Below are 20,891 nucleotides of genomic sequence, written 5' to 3' on the forward strand. Positions count from 1 at the left end.
GAGAGGTCGCGGCGTCATGTGACCCCAAGATGGCTGCGGGGCTGCGGCGTCCGTGAGGGAGGCGGCTGAGCGGGGCCCGGCGGCTCCCGGCCATGGTGGAGGCGTGAGGCGGCGGCGGCGGCGGGAGAAGGGGCTGCGGCGGGGGCCCGGCTGCGGGCGGGGGGGGGGCCGGGGCCGGGGTCGCGGCGGGGCCTCCCGCAGGGCCTGACGGTGGCGGTGGCGGGGGGGACCGGAGGGGCCTCGCTGCTCCATGTCGGTCCCCTCCTGCGGGAAATATGATCAGCGCCCCTGATGTGGTGGCCTTCACCAGGGAGGAGGAGCTGGAGGATGAGCTGTGCAGCGAGCCCCCCCTGCCCGAGGAGTACTCGGTGCCGCTCTTCCCCTTCGCCAGCCACGGCGCCAACCCCTGGGCCAAGGTCGCCAGCTCCAAGTTCACCCGGGACTTCATCCTCATCTCTGAGTTCTCGGAGCAAGTGGGGCCCCAGCCCCTCCTGACCATCCCCGATGACGCCAAAGTGTCGGGCACTTTCGATCTCAATTATTTCTCCCTTCGGATCATGTCTGTGGATTACCAGGCTTCCTTCGTGGGGCACCCTCCCGGCTCCGCCTACCCAAAGCTGAACTTTGTGGAGGACTCCAAAGTGGTGCTGGGGGACTCGAAGGAAGGGGCTTTCGCGTACGTGCACCATTTGACTCTCTATGACCTTGAAGCCAGGGGTTTTGTGAGGCCCTTCTGCATGGCCTACATTTCTGCCGACGAGCACAAAATCATGCAGCAGTTTCAGGAACTCTCTGCAGAGTTCTCCAAAGCCTCTGAATGCCTAAAGACGGGGAACAGGAAGGCTTTTGCTAATGAACTGGAAAAGAAACTGAAAGATCTTGACTACACCAGGACTGTCCTGCACAACGAAACTGAGATACAGAAGAAAGCAAACGACAAAGGTTATTACACAACCCAAGCCATCGAGAAGGCCAATGAGCTGGCCAGTGTGGAAAAGTCTATCATCGAGCACCAAGATCTGCTGAAACAAATCAGGTCATATCCCTATAGGAAGCTGAAGAGGTCCGACTTCCACCCCTATGAGCCAGAGGGTGCGCTGGATCAGGCCAACGCAGGCTGCGACCAGGACCTGACTACCTCTGACCTTGCTGAGCCTGGTGAAACGCAACTTTATGCCCATGTGCCATCCTATACACCCAAGCTCATCAAAGCGAAGTCTGCCAAATGCTTTGACAAGAAGCTGAAGACGCTGGAGGAGCTCTGCGATATTTATTTTTTCACCCAAACCCTTGACCAGTTGCATCAGATCGAGAGGACTTTCAGAGGTGATGTGTGCTACCTCCTGACAGACCAGATCAGCAGGGCGCTCTTAAAGCAACAAAGCGTAACTAACTTCCTCTTTGAGGATGTGTCTTTTCTGGATGAAAAACCACCTGAAAAACAGTACAGAGGCTGCCAGGGGCTCAGTCAAGATGCCGTCGATAGAAAGTGCTCAGAAGAGTCTCCTGCTCCTAAAGTGGTCATCAGCCTGGGATCCTACAAGTCCAGCGTGGAGTGTGTGCCCATCAAGATGGAACAGGAAATCGAGGACTCCGAAGAACCCAAAATGACTGAGTCCATCACGTTTGAACACCAGGAGAACCTGGACTATCTCGATGCAGATATTAAAGGCAGCATCAGTAGTGGTGAGAGCATCGAGGTTCTTGGAACAGAGAAGTCTGCATCTGGCTTGACAAAATCAGAGAGCCAGGCCAGCCTACCTGTCAGCCCCAGTCCCCAGGTGGGCAGGAGCAAGGTGGGCAGCCGGCGGACCGTCAGCGAGGACAGCATCGAGGTTCTCAGCACATGTCCCTCCGAGTCGCTCATCCCGGAAGATTTCAAAGCAAGCTACCCAAGTGCCATTAACGAGGAACCTTACGTGGATGATGAAGAGGGAGGCCTTCATTTCACCCCCAAACTAAATCCGGACAACGCTGACGAGCAGGAAGACATTTCAAAACGGGAAAACTTAGTGCAGGTTGATTCTGCCTGTTGTATCGGGAAGGAGAGTCCCAACTTCCTTGAGCCTCTGCCTGACCTGGGACAGAAACCCTGCAATGAGGATGGGGTGGTCAGGATTCCCCCGCAGCCGTACCGGCAGGTCGAGCCGGGGCTGCGTGGCAGCTTCGGGAGCTTCCCCTCCCATGACGGCATCTCGGGGGGGCTCCTTCCCTACGAGCTTGACTCGCGCTACCTGACAGGCAGCAGGGAGGTCAGTAAGAGCAGTCTGGACGAGTGCTCGGACTCCACGAGCTATATCAGCAGCGCCGCCTCCACGTGCTCTGACAGGACCCCTTCTCCTGCTCACCTCGCCTGTCAGGCGAGCGAAAGGCACAAAAAAAAGGCTGGCCAGAACGCGCTGCGGTTCATCAGGCAGTACCCCTTCGCTCACCCCGCCATCTACTCCCTGCTCAGCGGCAGGACCCTCGTCGTGCTGGGGGAAGAGGAAGCCATAGTCAAAAAGCTTGTGACGGCGCTCTCCATTTTCGTGCCGAACTGCGGCATTTACGCCAAGCCCGTGAAGCACTGGGTCACTTCCCCTCTGCACGTTGTGGATTTCCAGAAGTGGAAGCTGATCGGACTCCAGAGGTAAATTGAGAATCTGTTTGCTAATCGGTATCGAGGTGTATCATAAAAACGACTTCTCTTAAGCAGGAATTTCAGAGGGGAATGGGTGTGCAGGGTGGGTCTCTGTCTAATTACCTGTGCAGCTGCCGTGATTTTCTGCTTGTGGGATATATTTGTGGAAGGCTGGTAGATTTGTCTGTCTCTTTGTATCCAGCCTCACTTGAGAGTTAATGTTTAAAACATCTGCTGGGCACTTACTGCTTGGCTCATACTAGTTATTTGGTCAGGAGGCTTCCTTCTTGTTTAGGTCTTAGCCCGTCAAAGTGGAGAACAAACACATGAGTCACATGTGATTTGATAAGAGTGTTCCTGGAGTCCCTTGTGCGTTTTCTCTCATCTCCTGCCAAAAATCTTATGACATTTCTAGCTAGAATTCTGGTTTTTTCAAATGGCTGCTTTGATATGGGGTGGGTTTTTTTTCTTGTGGACCCTAAGGAAGAGATGATGCACTGTCGATGAGATTGGTAGGTCAGAAATTGGACTGCCGGCACCTTGGGCTGTGCTGGCGAGGGAGCGCCCGCTGGGTGTTGTGGGGAAGGGCGGAGGCTGCAGAGGGGGGTGCAGACCGGCAGAGACTTATTCATAACCAGCCTCAGTGCAGGAAAAAAGGTCCATGAAACTCAGCGGACTGCGGTGTTGGAATTGCATTTCAGATTCAAAGGAAACTTCTGCTCGGGGTGAGGACCATCACAAAAGCAAGCACCTCTTTGCTGACACACAGTCCTGAAATGTGGCTTCGTAGTTTATAATAGCAAATAGTGATTGCTCAGCTCTCAACATTTTGTCCCTGCCTTTGTTGCTGTTATGAAAAGGATTTTTTTTGTGTGTGTTACCAGGATGTGTTTGGCGCTTTGGGTGCAGGTGTGACATGGAATGACCATTGCTGTCACCAACATGGAAAACATGAGTCAGAGTGGCAGCCCATTGCTCAGAGCCGGGCTGGAATAGCTCCTGAAAGAGTGTTTCAGAACAGCGCAAAAATCAAAGTACAGAAATCTGCTTTCTGGGCTGCCGGGGATTGCGTTGCTGGGGGTTGTGGATGACGAAATTATCCTAAGCTGTGAGTTTATTTCTGTGCTCATGAGGCAGGATGACAGATCTGCCAACAGCTGCTCCCAAACTTTTCTGTCTGTCAGTGAGGTTTTTAAAAGCCCGGAGTGTTTACTGGTTGCTCAATGTTTGTGGTTAGATGCAATTTTTATAAACAAAATATTTTTTTTTTCTTTTGAGAACTGCTTGTAACATGTGTCAGTCATTTAAACTCTCCTCTGTGGAATGTTAATTAAGTGTTGATTTTAATGTAGGTGTTGTCAGCAAGCCATTTGTACAAGGGCTTCGGGAAGGAACTTAGAGGCTAAATTAATTATCCTGGTAAGGGTGTTGTGTCTCCTATGGCCAGATGCTGCCCGGGAACAGAGGCAGCCCTGACACCAGCAGCTGGGGATCTTGTTTTTGAGGGTGGGAGCTTTAGCTCAACCAAGCGGCTTCAACCACACAAAACTAAGGAGCAGAAGGTAGAGTTTGCGTAGGCTTGTAATTTGCATTTAAATAACATTAATTTAGGCTTGTTGGATAATTGTGTGTTGTGAACGTGCTGTGGGTTTGCACCTGAGTGAAAAGTGCCCAGGCTCAGCCAGGGAATATTCTGGTTTAAGGATGTGCCCTTTTTAAAGGAAAGGTAGAAGGTTTCGCTCTGCTCAGGGCTTTGATCACCTCAGAGCGGCTCTCTCCCAAAACAGTGATAAGGGGGAAAAATGGAGCTCCTCACAAGGTGGGTCTGGTTTGGGTTTCTGGGTCCTTGTTTTCACATCCAGAAGCTACCAGCTGCTGCAAGATTTGCTTCTGTTCACCAGAGATGTCCTGTCACCCCATCTCTGCATCGCCAAGGGAGGAAGCTGCCCCACAGTGCGGTGGTTTATGAAGTAGCGCACGGACGGAGCAGATCAGTGCATATGGGGATCCAGGGGATCGAGGGTTCTTTGGGATCTGGCAGGCTGGAGGGACTACTTGGCCATTCTCTTCCGTGCCAGACTCTATTTACCCACAGAGGCTCTTGCACCAGCTTGTGAACTAGAGGGAAAGTACGTGTGATACAGGGGCACGGACGCAGTCTGCTGCTTAACTGTCTGGTCCCCTCCAGCCATGACCTCTCTCCTTGCTGTTTCAGGATGGTGTCACCTGCCGGGGTGAACATGCTGCACACCCTGAGCCGATACAGCCGGTACGTCAGCATTCTGGATGCCGACAGTAAGACTCTCCGCTGCCCGCTTTACAAAGGCACCTTGGTGTCCCGGCTGGCAGACCACCGCACGCAGATCAAACGAGGAAGCACCTACTATATGCACGTCCAAAGTATCCTCACCCAGCTGTGTTCAAAAGCCTTCCTCTTCACCTTCTGCCATCATTTGCACCTTCCCATCAGTGAAAGGGAACCGGAGGAATCCGTGGTGAATCGCAGGATGAACTTTTTGAAGCTTCAGCTGGGCCTCGCCAATGAAGATATCAAAATTGTACAGTATTTAGCTGAGCTGCTGAAGCTGCAGTACATTCAGGAACCCGGCCAGGGGGTGAACCCTCTGCTCAGATTTGACTATGTTCCCAGCTTTTTGTACAAAATCTAGCCTCGCGTGTAGGCTGTCTGCCTGTGTACTCAGAGTCTGACAAAGCTCATCCGTGCTTGACATTGATGCTGTCTGCAGTAGCTCTCATACGTTGGGTAGGGGCGAAGAAGCCGATGCATTTGCAAGCTTCTCTGCTCCACAGAAATCAGTGTCTGAGGGGCCGGATTTCTGTGTGGTTCCCTGTAGCCAAGAACATAGATATTCCATCACATATAACACTGGGCACTCTGTTTTTAAATGTTAGAAGGGGCACTATAAACTTGTTAAGCATATCATGGCAGCATCCCAGGGAGATTATGGCACGGAGAGAGAGGTGGGCTGTCTTGGGGATCAATACTTACTAGTGTGCAGCCCCCAAAATAACGCAGTGCTTCGGGTGCTTCTGCCAGAGCCCTAAATGCTGTTGGTCCCTTCCGTGGAGCCGGGGCGGAGACCAGAGGGGGGAGGTGTAAAGGCCACGTGAAGTTTTTTAACCCACCAGTGTCTCACGTGAGTGTAGCTCGGAAGCTCCCTGGCAGGATGGCAGCTTGCAGTTACATGTCTGTGCGCAGCAGTAGTGGATGGTGTCCCTTCCTGCATTTTTCTGTGTTTCCTGGCGCTTCCCAGGACAAGTTGTCCCTGTTCGGGTGGGAGAGCAGTGGAGGCACACGTGCTTCTCTCCAGAAAGCGTTTGCCAGTTTCAGCTTTGTTAAAATCTGGAATGTGGAAGGACTCCTTAATGCCGGCAAGCACCGAGGCGCCCGCTGCTGTGAATGTAGAGCACTGTGCCTTGTTAATTTGTCACGTCCCATTTGCTGGGTGACCTCCGAGAAGGGTGGGAGGGAGACCGGGAATCCTCAAATCATTGAGGTTGAGGGTGGGCTTTTAAGGAACGAGGGGAACTGAACAGAGGTGTGGGGGGGGCTCATTATTGGGGCATTTTGTGATGGGGAAACGAACAGTGCAATTCAGCTGAAGCTATGCTGTGAGACAGCAAGCTGTTAGAGCCGGCTGCTGGGATGGTGGGTTACCAGTGCTCAGGAGAGATTGGGGATGAATGTACTGGATTCCATGTCGTATCCGTAATAATTTCTTTTCTTTTCTTTTTTTTTTTTTTTTTTGTCGGGTAATTGACTTTTGTGCTTTGCAGTAAAGCAGGGTCAGCGTGGCTGCATGCTGCTTCTGGCCGAGCCTTTGTCGCGTCTCGACTACCTCTCCCGGGGCGCTCCTGGGTAGCTCTGGACCGGGCAGAACTGCCACTATCTGAGCCTAGATGCTGGGGACTTTACTTTTCAAAGCTTCTACGCTGCTGCCTGTGCCATAAAGGTTGCACCACTGGCGTGGTAACACTCCCAGATTGTTCCTGTTAGTGCCAAAAGCTTTGTGCCCAGGCACAGCTCTTCCCTCTGGAGTCTCGTAGGAGATGCTGTTCCCTCGCCACCAGTGCCGGGCTGCAATCTGCTCTGCCCGGTGCTGTGTGGCGGTAGCAGCCCCCGTGGTACTTCTAAGCAAGAAAAGCCTTGCTAGGAAAGATTAGCCTTGGTTTTATTTCTTTTTATCACTTTTCTGATTATGGAGTGAGAACAGATGAGATCGTACAAGATGAGCTGAAGCGTGGTTTGGTTTGGGTTTTTTTAAACCTCTGTTTATTGTGCTGGTGTGAGGCCGCGCTGGAGATGAATGTGATGTTCCTTCCATGCCCAGGGGAAGTTTCAGTGTAGGGTCTGGGGTTCGTCAGCGTGGCTTAGATCCCACTGAAACTTGCTGTGAGAACCGCACTGCTCCGAAACCTGTGTCCCGAAGGCAAGGAGGTCTCCCTGGGGAGGGTGTTGTCTGGCACCAGCACCTGCCCTTCGGTACCGCTGCCCCCTCCTTCACCTGGAAAGGGCTCTCTTGGGTAGCGCGGGGGGCGTAAACCAACAGGGCAGAAAGGCTATTTTAAATGTTAGTGTTGTTTCTGGTGACCGACCGTGAGGCCAGCTCAGCTGGGCAAGTTGAGCTCTTGGTACTCTCCAGAGGGATTTCCAAAGTCAGGGGACCTCGTGATGGTGTTTTCAGGTGGCAGTTGGGAAGCAGCGTGGTGTCGCCTTCGCTGAAGGTGAGCGGTGTGCCTGTGTGCGGGGCTGCACACCTTTAAAGCATGTTTAAAGGCCTTTTCCTTTCCTAACCGTGCCCTCCTGTCACGTGAACTGGGTCTGCTGGCAAAAGACTTCCGTGTCCCTCGAAAACGCTTGCTTTCAGAAGTGACTTGAGGTGTCCCCTTGTCGATTCGTGTGCACCTGAACGGCTTCCACACTACAGCTGAGGCGAGATTCCCCGGAGGAAGAGGCGTCTCGGTAAATGAGTAATGCAGGCGACACCGGGCAGACCGAAGCTCCCTGCGTCCTGCCTGACCCTCAGCGCTGGAGGAGTGCTCAGCGCGGGAGCTTGTTTCCTACTGGAAAATGACCTGATGCTATTTGGGTTTGAGGAGAGAGGGAGGAACTTTTTTCCTGCTGACTCACTTACGTCTTCCTCCAGGCTGACAGCGCAGAGCGGTGGAGCAGGACTGACAATTAGTGTTGGCCGATCTCTTAAGTCGCAGCGGTCTCTACCTGCGGTGTTCAGCTGCGCTCATAAATTGATAAATAACTCACTTCTCGTTGCTCCCTCTATCAAACCTGTAGTATCGGATATTCGAGGCTGTGTTGAGCAATACTTGCACTACCACCTGTCTGACCTGCTTCATCTCCGCCACAAAGTAGCTCTGATTTGGGAGGATACTCGAGGGGCTCTGCTGGGACCCTCGGCCTGTTTTGAAACAGGAGCTCTACACTATCTGCAACTCGACTATTAAGCAGGAGCTGTGGGGAAACGCACCTTGGAGTACTTGTCATCCAAAAACTGACTCACGGCAGGGTCACTTCTGAGCTCGGACTCCAGGAAAGGGGTAATGACATCAGGCTGTGGCACCTCGGTGCAGCTGGAGACAGAAATCGGGGGGGAGTCTGGGTGGAGCTGGTGATTCGGGAGCTGAATTCCTCTTTGCTCCGTAATTTCTCTGACCTGCTTCTGTACAGTAAAGATTCCTATATTGGCACTTTAAGACTTTTCCCCCTCATCTTCACTGTGTTACCTCACTAGTTTCTGGTATTCGCAGACTTACAACAAGTTACGATCTTCGCACTAACAGCTCCCGCAACAAACCTTGGCATATGTGTTCGTCGCCTCGCACCGCACCACCCGAGCGCCGCCACCCAGCCATCCTTTTCCACCAGGAGCAGGGCAGGTTCCTCGCAGCCGCAGTGCAATACTCGCCAGCCCTCCCGCACCCACCCTCCGGCCGCCGGAGCCGGCGGTGCTCTGCATGGCCGTCGACTGCTTCCGTGAGTGCTGCCAGCATGTCCCCACCTCCCGCACCGCGGCTCCGGCTCCCTCCTCTCTCTCTGGCTGTCAGGGAGAGGAGGCGTTAAAGCCGGACCGAGAATTCATCAGAGCAAAGGTCTCCCCTGGCCGTCCGCTGCCCGGCCGGGAGGGCAGAGTTCCCTTTTCTTACTCCTCCACTTTCCTGCGCTGGGAGATGAACCACCAGCTCCCGCTCTACGCTAGAGTAGCCCACTAGCCCGAGTGCTTTCAGATCCCACCCCGAGGAGGGTCAGCCATAGGAGTAGGTGATATTAACCCTACACAGGTTTCATTTCTCAGAGAATAGTGCTCGGATTTACTTTCATCCAGTAGCAATCACTTCTAAGCAGCTCCAAGGCTGTCTTGCCTTGCCTAGGGAAGTACCGCCTGTACTCTAGCAATATTCACCATTGGGAAGGGGTGGGAGAGGTGCTAGAGGGGTGGGAGCTGGTGGCTCTGTGCCCCCAGGCCTGTTCTTTGGTTTTCACTGAGCATGGGGGGCCCTGAACCCCCGGTTTGGTGACGGGTGACAGCCCACGCTGCAGATTCAGCATCTTGGAGAGCTGGGCAGGACCTGGGGCTTGTAGCAGCGCTTTGAGAAGGCTCCTGCAATAAGGTGGGATGGGAAATGCTGCCTGGGCTGAAGGAGGGTGCCTGCTCCGCTCAGTGCCCCAGGAGCACAACGTCAGAGCACCAGTAGCCCCATACTGGAGGGGTCACAAACCCACCGCACGCCGGTCCCCGAGACACGTTTTAACTGGAAGACAGAAACACAGGGTACCCGGCCCCGCTGGCCACCTCGCTGCCGGCACGGGGATGGGGCTGGGCTCAGAGCTGCCAGGCTGTGATGAATTCTCATCTTATTTTAAAGCACTGTATCCTATTACTGCATGTTGAGTTCTGTGTGTGTGCCTGTGCGTGCCGAATGCTTGCGTCAGTAGTTAGAGCGAGTGTGACCGGGAGAAATCCAAGAAGCATGTCTTAGTGTCGTGCTGTAAGTGTTACTGCACAAGAGTTTAACTGATGTTAACACCAAATGACTAGTCTGAGAAATGTACTTTTAAAAAAAAAATTATTTATTTGGGTTCAGATATTTTTGAAATACAAAAAAAAAAAAAATTGGTTGTATTTTTTAAAGCTTATAATTCTTGTCATACATTGTGGTTAAATTCTTAATTTTACCGTGCTTATTAAAAAATGGTTCTACCTAAGCTTTGTAACTCAGAGGTCTGAGGAAATACTGGAGACGCTGGCTAGGATGGGATGGCGATCCCGGGAGGGCTGTTCTCGGTGGGTTTGGGACAAGGCTGGGCCTTGTAAAAGCCTGCAGAGGCTGGAAGGCACCAAAGGAAATTCTCGAGGCAGAAACCAGGGAGGCTTTTAGCAGCTGTGATGTCTCTTGTGGAGCCAAGCACAGTGCGCCTGGCCGCGGGGGTGATTCATGGCAGGGGTGGACCCGCCACTCGCAGCCAGCGAGAGCTGGATCAAACCCCGGCCTGTCTGCGAGGCTGAGGGTTCCCTGGTGCTCGGTCCCAGTTGTGACACTGGGCGGTGAAGGGGCTAGTTTCCCCGCGGTGGGGGGCGGCAGCGGTGCTCAGGGGGGTCCTGTGCCCCAAATGGGAGGGGAGAGGTTAGTAAGAGCCACTGGTGCTCCGCAGCCAGGGCCAGCGGGGAGGTGCTGGGAGAAGGCACTGGGGTGTTGATCTCAGGCTAGAGGTGTTTCGGCGGCTCCAGGAGCGGGCACAGGTGCCTCCCCTTACAGGACAGGCAGCCCCGGGAGCGGGAAAGTGGCTGCGAAGGCCTCCACCTCTTCCTTCAGTGCCTTCAGCTCCCCCCGGTATTTGTCCTCCTCCAGTTTTTCCTTGAATTCCTTCAGTGTGGCTTTGGGGCTCATGTCTTTCTGCACGCGCAGTGTCAGCTCGATCCCTGCCAAGACGGGAGATGCGTCGGCCAGCTGCAACACCTCTGCCTGCGCCCGCAGTGGGCAGCTGCCGCATTCCGCACCTCTCCCAGCCCTGCCGCAGGGAGCCTGCGAGGCTGGGCTGCGGGCTTAGCCCTGCACCACCCCGCAGCAGCACTGGGGCTGCTCCCTAAGATGCGGGAGGGTAGGAGCAGGGCTGCGAGGGGCTTACTGCCCCAGGAAACCAGCGTGGGACCCCTGAGGACAACTGGAACTAGACTGGGAAAGGTACAATTCTAATTCAGGCTTTCAACCCTCTGCTAGTGCAGTAGGGAGGGTTTGGCTGGTCCCAGCTGTGGACAGATGTCCCACATCCAGATGTGCAGGTGGGACAGTTCCTCCTCACTTGTGTGTGTGCTCCCTCCCCAGCTGCTGGGGAAACCGCCCAGCTTGTGCCTTGTCACCCGGAGGAGCTGCCCTGGGGCCACTCACGCCCCCCCAGCCTCACCTCTGTGGATGTACTGAGCCACCATGCGGAAGTCGTCCTGCCGGAAGCCGCGGGAGGTGAGAGCCGGCGTCCCGAACCGCAGGCCACTGGGGCGCAGGGCGCTGACATCACCTGCACCAAAACAAGTCATGTGTGACCAAACCAGGTACCAAAACTGCTGTACACGGCAACTTGGCGTGGTTCCCAGTGCCTGGGGTGGACCAGAATTTGGGAGCCCTGCAGGAAGCTCTGCACAGGCCACGGGAGAACCCTAGTGTGTGGGGCAGAACACAGGAGAGCTTGTGGGATCTCTCACCAGGGCACGTGTTCTTGTTACAGGCGATGGAGCAGATCTCCAGTACCCGCTCAGCCCGGCCGCCATCCGTGCCTCTGCTGCGCAGGTCCAGGAGAATCAGGTGGTTGTCGGAGCCCCCTGCAAAGAGAGGGGTTTAGTGGGGGACGTGGGATCAGGGTAAATGCTGCTCCTGCACGACACTTCAGCAAAAAAGGCTTGGGATTGAGCTGGGACCTGCCCCTGGTTTTGGGGATGGAAGGGGGCCTGTCCTTAGGAAGAGGGGCTGCTTCAAAATAGTTTTGTGGTTTTCCTGAGGAATTGCAATGGCAGAGCCCTGCCTGTTGCATCCGTGCACGTGCTGCCCTCGTGGCCTGGCTCAGACCCTTGGCCACACAGGCGTCAGCCCCGTCCCACAGCCAAGACCTGTCCTCACCTGTGACGATGTCGTAGCCCAGCTCCATCAGCGCTGTCGAGAGCGCCTTGCAGTTTGCGACCACCTGCTGCTGGTAAGCCTTGAACTCGGGCGTCATGGCCTGCCGCAGCGCCACGGCGATCCCTGGGGAGGAAGGCAGACCAGGGTGAGTTTCTGGGGGCTCTGACCAGGAGAGCTGGCGGGGATGTGTGGCACCGCCAGCAGAAGTCATCATGGAAGCTGAGCGAACTGATGAACAGTCCCTTCCCCTAACCAGGCTGGCAGCGGTGCCATGAGCCAAAAGGCAGGATGGGACAAGCCTGGTTGCTCCTTGGGCAATGCTGGATCACACCAGCTGCTCTTTGCTGTGTTATCTCCAGGCTGCAAGCCCCCCGTGTCACCTGGAGCCCCCTTCACTGCTGCTGGGGGTCAGAGACCAGCCAGAACACCTTTGCCGACTCCCTTTGACACCCTGGAACTGGTGACCAGGCTGGATGTGTACCTGCGATGGCATGGTTGTGCGGGCCTCCCTGCAGCCCAGGGAAGACCGCCTGGTTGATGAGGCTCTCCAGGTTGTAGAGTGTTTCCTTGCCTGTCTTGGGGTCCACGCTGCGGGTGCCTGTGGGAGGGGAAGGCAGGATCACTCATGAGGCAGCTCAGCCTCCCTTCTCCCATGAGCTGCTGTCACCCTCTGGCCTCTCCAAACAGGGATGGTGGTTGTTCCTCTCCAAATCTGGGCCACGTTTGGCACTGGGAAGCTCCCCAGATGTTCCCAGGAGGCCCCAGACCTTCTTGCCCTCCCTCTAGAGCAGGAAGGAGCTTTAACTTGCAGCCCCCCAGCCTGGGGGGAGCGTTTCTCCCGGCTCCCTGTCTGGGTCATGCACCTTTGCGGTAGAAGATCATGCCAGCCCTGCAGCCCCGCAAGGTCTTGTGGGTGGTGGTGGAGACGACATCACAGTGGTCGAAGGGGGATGGCACCACACCAGCAGCCACCAGCCCGCTGATGTGAGCCATGTCGGCCATGAGATAGGCACCATTGGCGTCAGCAATCTTCCGCATACGGGCATAGTCCAGGTTGCGCGAGTAGCAGCTGACACCTGCAGGGAGATAGCACGTAGAGGGGACAGGAGCAGATGCTTGATGACCTTGGGACAGCCACGGGTCCAGCCCTGCGATGGGGACAGCCCAGCTGGGGACAGCACACAAGCTCCTGCCAGTGTGGATGTGTTTGAGGTCATCTCCTGGCACTGCAGCATCCACGGGCTTATCAGGCTGCTACTGGCTTCAGTGAGCCACCCCCACCCAGTGCGTGTCACCAGCGAGGTTGGTAAGGGTTTGATCCTTACCTGCTATGATCAGCTTGGGGTGGAAGAGGCGGGCATTCTCCTCCAGCTTGTCATAGTCGATGTAACCGGTCTTGGGGTTGACCTGGAAGAGGAAGAGGAGGGTTCAGCTACCTTGGCAGGGGTGAAGATCAGCTGCAGCACCATCCTGCAGGTGAGTGTGCTGAGAGCCTGATGCTACTACTTTTAACTTTAAGAGGCACCAACAGTTATGAAGACCACATCATGGCTCTGGCTGGAGCAGCTGTCTACCTTGTAGGGCATGGACTCGAAGAATACAGAGGTGGCAGAGATTTTCTTCTTGTCTGTCATGAATCCGTGGGTGAGGTGGCCCCCGTCAGGCAGGTCCAGCCCCATGATCCTGCCGTGGGGCTCCACCAGGGCCGTGTACACCGCAAAGTTTGCGGGTGACCCTGCAGTGAGAGCACACCAGGCCGGTTATGGGTGCTGGGATGCACAGAGGCTGGGCAGATGGCCTGGCTCTCCTGAGCACACCGTTACCTGAGTAGGGCTGGACATTGACGCCCCACTTCTCGGGGTCGAGCCGGTACGCCTGCAGGGCTCGCTTCTGGCACAGCCTTTCCAGCTCATCTACAAACTCCGTCCCACCATAGTACCTGCCGGTAAAGGACGGGGTAGGGGTTAAAACCAAACTCATTGCTCAGAACGGTCCCCGTGACCAAGCTGGGGAGAACCTGGGGTGACGCCGCGTTTGCTGCTGCAGCAGACATGACCCTGCTGAGATTGTCCCATGTGTGGACAAGGACAGAAGTCGAGAAGGTCAGATCCTGCCCTGGAGGAGCTTGGCTGCCAGCACCAGGACATCGCTTCCTCTCCAGAGGTGAGGTCTGGCAGCGTGGGTGGTTCCTCTCCCTTCCCTGTGAGGGTTTGGGTTGGGTGGGACTCAGCCCCAGCCCCATACCTCTGTCCTGGGTAACCCTCAGAGTATTTGTTGTTCATGCAGGATCCCAGAGCTTCCAGGACTGCTCGGCTCGCAAAGTTCTCTGACGCGATTAACTCCAGCCCCAGCCTCTGCCGCTGCTTCTCCTTCTTGATGATGCTGTGCACCTTTGGGAGGGAAGAGAAACAGCTTCACCCGTGCCAGCTCTGCACGGATGCGTGGATGCTCTGTGGTAGGGGATGCACCCTTGGAGGGGACAGGGTGTGGAGAGGGGCCTGGAAAGATGGTGGAGAAGGGAGAGGAGATCCCTTCTCTGTACAGCTGATCCTAAACAGTTCACATGTCCAGTCACAGGCCACGTTTTGGGTTTCTACATTTCAGGAAGCTGCCAGATAATTCATCTGTCATTTGGGCTAGAGAGACAAGGGTAACTGCCACGTGGCCTGGTGGGCCAGCTGCTTTGGTGTGGGCATTAGAGCTTCAAGCAGAGGGGTATGAGCAATAGATGCAAAGTTATGACCATGTTATGGGCAAACAGTTGGAGGATGCCTTCCCTCTCCACCTCTTACTCCAGGCAGAGAGGGCACGGAGGATGGATGGGCCCCACCAGCTCAGCCTTGGTCCGTCTCTCTGCCACAGCCCTGGCTTGAGGAGGTCAGCATCCCTGTGGCTGCCCGGGGGATGAATGAAGTGGCTGCTGGGCCAGGGCCAGGAAGGGGGTCTCACCTCCGGGTCGTTGCTGTCGAGCGGCTCCATTACCATCTTATTATGGGAGGCCCAGAGCTCCGCACTGGGGAGAGCCCCCTCACCCTGCATTGAGTTTGCCATTCTGCTGGGTCCAATGTCACCTGCCAGCAGAGAAAGGAGTTTGTGGGATGGCAGCGGGGCTGGGTGCCTCCCTGCATCCTGCCTGCTCCTATCCCACGTTTTCCCTGGAAACAGAGACCAGCCATGGGCTGGAGCCCACTGGGAGAGGAAAAGAGCAACAACTCTAAGGTTTCCCCCACTGATTTAAGACCAGATCATTAATTATAATGCTTTGATCATTTCTTACAGTCTCCCATCACCGCCCTGCCTGAAGTCCCGCCACCCAGCTCTGCAGCGCCTGGCCAGACACCTGGGGACATGATGAACCCATGCATGGACTAAACCGTATCAGCAACATGACCAATGCCTGTCCCTCTCGATCCCATATAACCGTGAGTCTTAGGCTTCTAGGAAATGCTAGCGCATGCCCTCATGGACATAAGGGTGTCTTATTAAAACTGCTGTTTAGTTTCAGTGAAGTGCTCATACCCACAAGACCTCAATTTTAATGTGAGTTGCATTCCCCAGCATTCCTAAACCTCTCGGCTGCTTTCCTTTGTGCATAGCCATGAGGGCAAAGTCCCAGCAGGTCGGAGTTCTGCCCCAAACCCTAACTGATGCAAGCACGGCTCGTGGAGCAGGGCCCCGAGAGACAGCAGCTCTGCCTCAGCTTGACTCCACAGCATGTGTGATGCCCAGGCCTGGCAGCAGCCCTCTGTCCCCATCCATGCAACTCCTGGTTGCATTATAATGCAGAGCACAAGCTCCCGGGCAGGCGTGACAGCCCAGCTTCTGCCTTGGCTGAAAACAATGCATCTTTTTAACCATTAACCCTGCAAGGCCAGCAAAGGGCCGTGAGCAGGTTATTAAGCAATCATACTTGGCTTGCTTGTGCCAAGCTGCTGAAGTCCATTCAGCGCAGGCCTGTTGTGTGCTGCCCTTGCTGGGCAGGGACACCCGTCTGCCCTCCTCCCTGAGCCCGGGGCCTTGCTGGCAGGGTGGGAATCCCCACTGTCAGAAAAGCTGCATCGGGATGGGGAAAGGGCTGCAAGGGAAAGGGTAGGGTGCAGTGCTCTGGCTTTGAGCAGGACAGCTGGTTCAGCGCACGGGTGGCAGCAGTACTCACACCCAGTGGTTTCACAGACCTGCAGAAGGCTCAGGGGAACAGAGCTCCCCGTTTGCCACCCAGGTTTGAGACCCCCATTTCCACCCTCGTGGCAGGACACCGATAGGGCCCTGGCAGTTCACCTGCTGCAGGGATGATCCCCAGCCCCGATGCTTCTTCCCCACCCGGCTCTGAACCCCTCTGTATCCCGGCTCCGTCGCCTTCCGCATCTCTGAGAAGCTCCCACTGTTGCGCTCCCCCTGCCCCGACACCGGTGGTGGGGAACAGCGCTGCCTGCCCGGCTCTCGCCCCGCAGCGGGGTGCCCTGCTCCTGCACCCCAACCCTCCCGGCCCCGCACGCCCTGTCCCGGCCCCGCACGGCCCCTACCCGCCCGCCGTACCGGGTCCCGGTCCCGCTCCGCCACCGCGCGGGAGCCCGCGCGCCTAGCATAGACCTTTCGGACACGCCCCTCCATGCATCGCCCAATCAGCGCCTCGGTCGGCCGGCGGCGGGGAACACACTCCGAGTATCTGGTCCAATCAGCGCCGCGCTCTTCCCCCTCCCCGCACCCTATTGGTCCGCGCTGAGGCGGGGCTGGCGGCGCTGCCAGCACGTGGCGGACTGGGCGCGGGTGACCTTGACCGGGGCGGGCTGGGGCTCCGCTGCCACCACCCTTCTGCCGTCACCACCCCTCTGCCGTCACACCTCCTCTGTCGTCGCCCCTCCTCCGCCATCAGACCTCTGCCGTCACCACCCTTCTGCCGTCACCCCTCCTCTGCCGTCACCCCTCTGTTGTCACCCCTCCTCTGCCGTCACCCCTCTGTTGTCACCCCTTCTCTTCCATCAGACTTCTGCCGTCACCCCTTCTCTGACGTCAACTCCTCCCTTGCTATCATCCCTGTGCCGTCACCCCTCCTCTGCCGTCACCCCTCCTCTGCTGTCACCCCACTGCCGTCACCTATCCAGCTATCACTCCTCCTCTGCCATCACCCATCCTCTGCTGTCACCCCACTGCTGTCACCTCTCCTCTGCCATTACCCCGCACCCTGTGATGCCGGTGGGGGACCTCTCCCCCAGCCCTGGGGTGTTCCCACCACCCCGCCATCCCGGGGGGATTCTCTATGGAGGATGGGAGCCCCCTGGCCACCCTGCAGCGGGAAGGGAGCGGTTCTAGCCACCCTCCCTGGGCGGCCGAAGCCATGCCTCAAGGCGAGCAGGCATGCCAGGCAGCAGCACGGCGATCACCAGGGCATCAGGGGTTAAATCAATGCACAGCAAATTGAGGAAGAAGATTAGGGAATAAAGGGATCCCACTAAATTCCTCGTGATCCCAAGCCAAGGGGAAAATGGAACGAGGCAGCATGAATCACTCACCGGAGAGGAGCTGCGTCTCTCGGGGGGTCGGACAGAGCCGCGAAGGAGAGTCCTGCCGGCGGTGAGTCCTGCTGGCACCGAGCAAGGTGCGGAGTGGGGCAAGGGGATCGTGGGTGGTGGGTAACGGGCCAAGGGTTATACTAGAACACACCTCGGAGACTGTTCTGCCCTGGAAGGTACTTGTTGAACAGTCTTTTAACTTGATCTTTATCAGTCCAGGTGTTTTTTGCTACCGTAATGTGTGGTTGGTCATCCCAAGAGGACTTGTCACAGCTGTGGGGTTTGGGTTCCTGTGGTTCTGCTGCTGGCCCATGTCTGATCGCTGTTGTAGGCTGGTCACGGAGGTGGTGTTCTGACAGTGCCAACACCAGCAGCAAAACCCGGGTCGGTTTCTCTGGTTGCAGTGGTTTCTGTGACATGCAGATGCTGTAGAGAAGGACTTTATATTAATTATATATTAAGTTATATAGTCTGGCTTTGCATACCCAATTTGTGTACATCTGCTAGCAAAGATTTTTACCTCCCCTGAGCAGTAGGAGCTGCACATCACAGCAGTGTGTGCTGCTATGATTTCAGGACTCCGGCGTGCTGGTGATGGAGAGCGTCTCTTCTTCCCCTTCACCCTTCTCCGCCAGTTCCCCCACTGTGCAGTCCGAGAACGCCACTGCCTATGACTACTACTCCGGCCTCCAGAAGAGCATGCATGTCCTCTCCATGGTGGTGTACAGCATTGCCTGTTTGCTGGGGGTGACAGGGAACGGCCTCGTCATCTGGATTGCTGGCTTCAAGATGAAGAAGACGGTGAACTCCATCTGGTTCCTCAACCTGGCCATTGCTGACTTCATCTTCACCTTTTTCCTGCCCCTCAGCATCGCCTACACTGCCCTGGGCTTCCACTGGCCGTTTGGGAAGCTCCTGTGCAAGCTGAACAGCACCATTGCGTTCCTCAACATGTTCGCCAGCGTCTTCCTCCTGACAGTCATCAGCATGGACCGCTGTGTTTCTGTTGCTTTTCCCGTTTGGTCTCACAACCGCAGGAGTCCGGAGCTGGCGGCCAGGATCGCACTGGGGACGTGGGTCCTGGCTCTGCTCCTCAGCTCGCCGTACCTCGTCTTTCGGGACACTGTGGTCAGTTCCAGGAACATCACCAGCTGCTATAATAATTTTGCACTGTCCGATGACTACACCTCCGAGGCAACGCGGAGGCTGTGGAGGATGCGGCATAAAGCGATGATCATAACGCGATTCTTATGCGGGTTCCTCATCCCTTTCACGGTGATTCTCATCTGCTACAGCATTGTTGCTGTCAAGCTGAAAAGGCGGCAGTTAGCCAACTCTGCAAAACCATACAGAATTATCATTGCTGTCACAGTCTCTTTTTTCCTCTGTTATTTCCCCTATCACGTCTTCTCCTTGCTGGAAATATCCAAAAACTCTTCCAGTCATGAGATGAAAATGGCCCTTTACATAGGGATCCCCTTGGTTTCCAGCCTTGCCTTCTTCAACAGCTGCATCAACCCCATCCTGTACGTATTTGTGGGGCCGGATTTCAAGGAGAAGTTTCGCCAGTCCATCCTGTCGACCTTTGAAGGGGCCTTCAGCGAGGAGTCGGTCCTGGGCAGCCTGACCAGCAGGCGAAAGTCCAGGTCTGCTTCAGAAGCAGAGGTCCCGAGGGTCTGAGTGGGTGCTGGTGTGGAGGTGCCAATTTTTTTCTCTGCAATTTCCCTTCATTTCAGAGCTATAATTGCAGGACTGGGGGCTGCAAAGGGCTGTGCATGCTAATGAAGCGTGATTTGACCTTTTGGAGGTATCTCAAACCTACTATGACTTAATGTACTATGGAAATTAAACAACTATCTGGAGCTGCAGCAGGGTGGGAAAGTCAAAGTACATTTTGCTCCTTGTGCCCCTTCCTTGGCTGCCTTGTTTCCCTGCAGCTTTTCCATCCCCTATGATCCATCATACCTGGCAAAATGTCTCCCTGGCTGGATGAGCTGAGAGGGCAACCACAGCCTGGGTGGTGGCTGCCAGTCATCAGACTTGTGTGCCTCGGCACTGCTGGTCTGTTGCAGCTTCCAGTTTTTAACAGGAAGCCCTTTAAAAAATTCGCTGGGTTTGTGGCTCTGCTGGCAGAGCTCCCTTTCCTTTCCACTCCTCCTGGCTCCCAAGGAAGGAGCTCTCAGTTGCTCTCCACACTGCCGCCCAGCCCGGGGTCACCTTGTACATGCCCAGGGGAGGCATGTGGGGACAAACCCTGTTTGTGTCTCTGTTGGGTTCACCTGCCTGCAGTGCATTTGCACATGGCGAGCCGAGGGGAGAGTTTGTTCCCTGCCCTTGCCAGACTTTCCTGGCAGCTCATCTTTGCTGGGGTTCCACCAGAGAGCAAAATCGGGTGCAGCTGCACCAGCAGAGTACAACTGTGCCGGCAGCCTGCAGCTGTGCCAGTAGTTTACGGCTGTGCCAGAGGTGTATGTGCCAGAGGTGTATGGCTGTGCCAGTGTTTTGGCTGTCCAGAGGAGAAAAGGAGGAAGGGAAAAGCTATTCCTTAAGTCCCTTGTAATTAAATTGGTAAAGAAAACACAAAGATCCTTTCCTGTGGATCATTCCAGTCTGACATATGGGCTGCTAAAGCTTAAGGAGAAAATAGTTTAAAAAATACAGCTTGAATGTGCTGTGGGATCCATCCAGAGGCACTCTTACACATGCATCTTTTAAAGAAATAGGGTTAAATGAAATAGCTACATGTATTTGTGTAGGGTCTGGAATAGCTGGTAAGACACTCATCTTTTCTCTCCCCAGATGTGTGGCAGGACAAATTATTGGTTGTGCTCCGGTTACTCAGGTTTGATGTACAGCATAACTGTTTCTGAGCAATGCTTGTCTGTGGTCATGTTTGACATGTTTCTGGCCCTTAAATAGTGGAGATCTGAAGTTTGTACTGTTGGTGAATGAATATTAAATCCCAATAAACTTACGTAAAACATACCCAGCCTGTTGTGTCGCCTGTGTGATAAAACACTTGTTGATCCAATCTGACCAACCATGCTCATCTTTGGTAATAGAACACCCAGATAAAAAGATTAAATACCCAGAATTTGGAAACAAACCACTGGCATTAGCAGCAACTCTCATAACTGAAGTAGACGGGACTTGACCTGGGCGTGAGGACTTGCCTGGGGCACTTTGTCCATGTGGATCTGATTGCCAGACCGCAGTTCTGGCTTCCCGTTGGGTTTCAGACCTTTTGGTGTATTTGAAAACCAGTGGTTTGGAGAAGAAAGAAGAGCAAGTGTGGCTGAGCTGGGTCTGGTCAAGTTTCACATTTGCAAACTGCCCAGGATGAAGTTGGTGGGAGTCTTCGTCTCAGGCTTGATCAGCCTCTAAACTGCTTTAATTTTCACAAGTAGGAAATGTTGGTCACGTAAAAGGGAATGGCAGCGTTGAGGTGCTGGCATTTGCAGCCCATCCTAGGCATCTGACCGAGCAGGTGAGTGTATCACACCTCCCTCTCCTGGCCTGCCCAATCTGCCTGTAAAATGGCCAAAGCTACCATTTGTCCCGTTCATCCTTCCAGAAACCTGCCTTGGAGCCTCACTGCTCCGATGGCTGGAAAA

The 20,891-nt window shown here is 55.2% G+C and overlaps 3 protein-coding genes across 8 annotated transcripts; 2 read left to right on the forward strand and 1 right to left on the reverse strand.

Moving 5' to 3' along the window:
• The first annotated feature begins 83 nt into the window (after nt 1–83).
• Nucleotides 84–9,863, forward strand: SMCR8 (SMCR8-C9orf72 complex subunit). Its single transcript, XM_074599422.1, has 2 exons — nt 84–2,629; nt 4,836–9,863. Exons 1-2 carry the CDS (start codon nt 276–278, stop codon nt 5,287–5,289), a joined length of 2,808 nt encoding a protein of 935 aa, XP_074455523.1. The 5' UTR covers nt 84–275; the 3' UTR covers nt 5,290–9,863.
• Nucleotides 9,708–16,419, reverse strand: SHMT1 (serine hydroxymethyltransferase 1). Of its 2 annotated transcripts, none has more exons than XM_074599424.1 (12): nt 16,304–16,419; nt 14,717–14,838; nt 14,012–14,157; nt 13,591–13,706; nt 13,342–13,502; nt 13,093–13,174; nt 12,631–12,843; nt 12,249–12,365; nt 11,768–11,890; nt 11,356–11,472; nt 11,061–11,171; nt 9,708–10,578 (listed from the first exon to the last, which is right to left on the reverse strand). In XM_074599424.1, the coding sequence occupies exons 2-12, from the start codon at nt 14,816–14,818 to the stop codon at nt 10,409–10,411; spliced, it is 1,458 nt and encodes a 485-aa protein (XP_074455525.1). In that variant the 5' UTR covers nt 14,819–14,838; nt 16,304–16,419; the 3' UTR covers nt 9,708–10,408. The 2 variants fall into 2 exon arrangements, with proteins under 2 accessions (XP_074455525.1, XP_074455524.1); XM_074599423.1 differs by having other exon boundaries at nt 16,291–16,393.
• Nucleotides 13,591–20,266, forward strand: LOC141748052 (chemerin-like receptor 1). Of its 5 annotated transcripts, XM_074599427.1 has the most exons (3): nt 13,591–14,222; nt 15,047–15,189; nt 17,854–20,266. In XM_074599427.1, the coding sequence occupies exons 2-3, from the start codon at nt 15,127–15,129 to the stop codon at nt 18,955–18,957; spliced, it is 1,167 nt and encodes a 388-aa protein (XP_074455528.1). In that variant the 5' UTR covers nt 13,591–14,222; nt 15,047–15,126; the 3' UTR covers nt 18,958–20,266. The 5 variants fall into 5 exon arrangements, with proteins under 5 accessions (XP_074455528.1, XP_074455529.1, XP_074455530.1 ...); XM_074599428.1 differs by lacking the exon at nt 13,591–14,222 and having other exon boundaries at nt 14,849–15,189; XM_074599429.1 differs by lacking the exons at nt 13,591–14,222; nt 15,047–15,189 and adding an exon at nt 16,465–17,363.
• Nucleotides 20,267–20,891: the final 625 nt, after the last annotated feature.

The sequence above is a fragment of the Larus michahellis genome, chromosome 8, assembly GCF_964199755.1.
Source record: "Larus michahellis chromosome 8, bLarMic1.1, whole genome shotgun sequence".
Classification (NCBI taxonomy): Eukaryota; Metazoa; Chordata; class Aves; order Charadriiformes; family Laridae; genus Larus; species Larus michahellis.

Excerpts from the sequence above, each read along its gene's own strand:
- LOC141748052 (XM_074599425.1), top strand. The coding sequence starts at position 17,515 with ATGTGTGGTTGGTCATCCCAAGAGGACTTGTCACAGCTGTGGGGTTTG. Across the intron at positions 17,662-17,853 it reads ACACCAGCAGCAAAACCCGG|GACTCCGGCGTGCTGGTGAT; the intron begins GTCGGTTTCTCT and ends CTATGATTTCAG.
- SMCR8 (XM_074599422.1), top strand. The coding sequence starts at position 276 with ATGATCAGCGCCCCTGATGTGGTGGCCTTCACCAGGGAGGAGGAGCTG. Across the intron at positions 2,630-4,835 it reads AAGCTGATCGGACTCCAGAG|GATGGTGTCACCTGCCGGGG; the intron begins GTAAATTGAGAA and ends TTGCTGTTTCAG.
- SHMT1 (XM_074599423.1), bottom strand. The coding sequence starts at position 16,378 with ATGGAGGGGCGTGTCCGAAAGGTCTATGCTAGGCGCGCGGGCTCCCGC. Across the intron at positions 14,158-14,716 it reads TCGACAGCAACGACCCGGAG|GTGCACAGCATCATCAAGAA; the intron begins GTGAGACCCCCT and ends TCCCTCCCAAAG. Across the intron at positions 13,707-14,011 it reads GAGGGTTACCCAGGACAGAG|GTACTATGGTGGGACGGAGT; the intron begins GTATGGGGCTGG and ends CTTTACCGGCAG.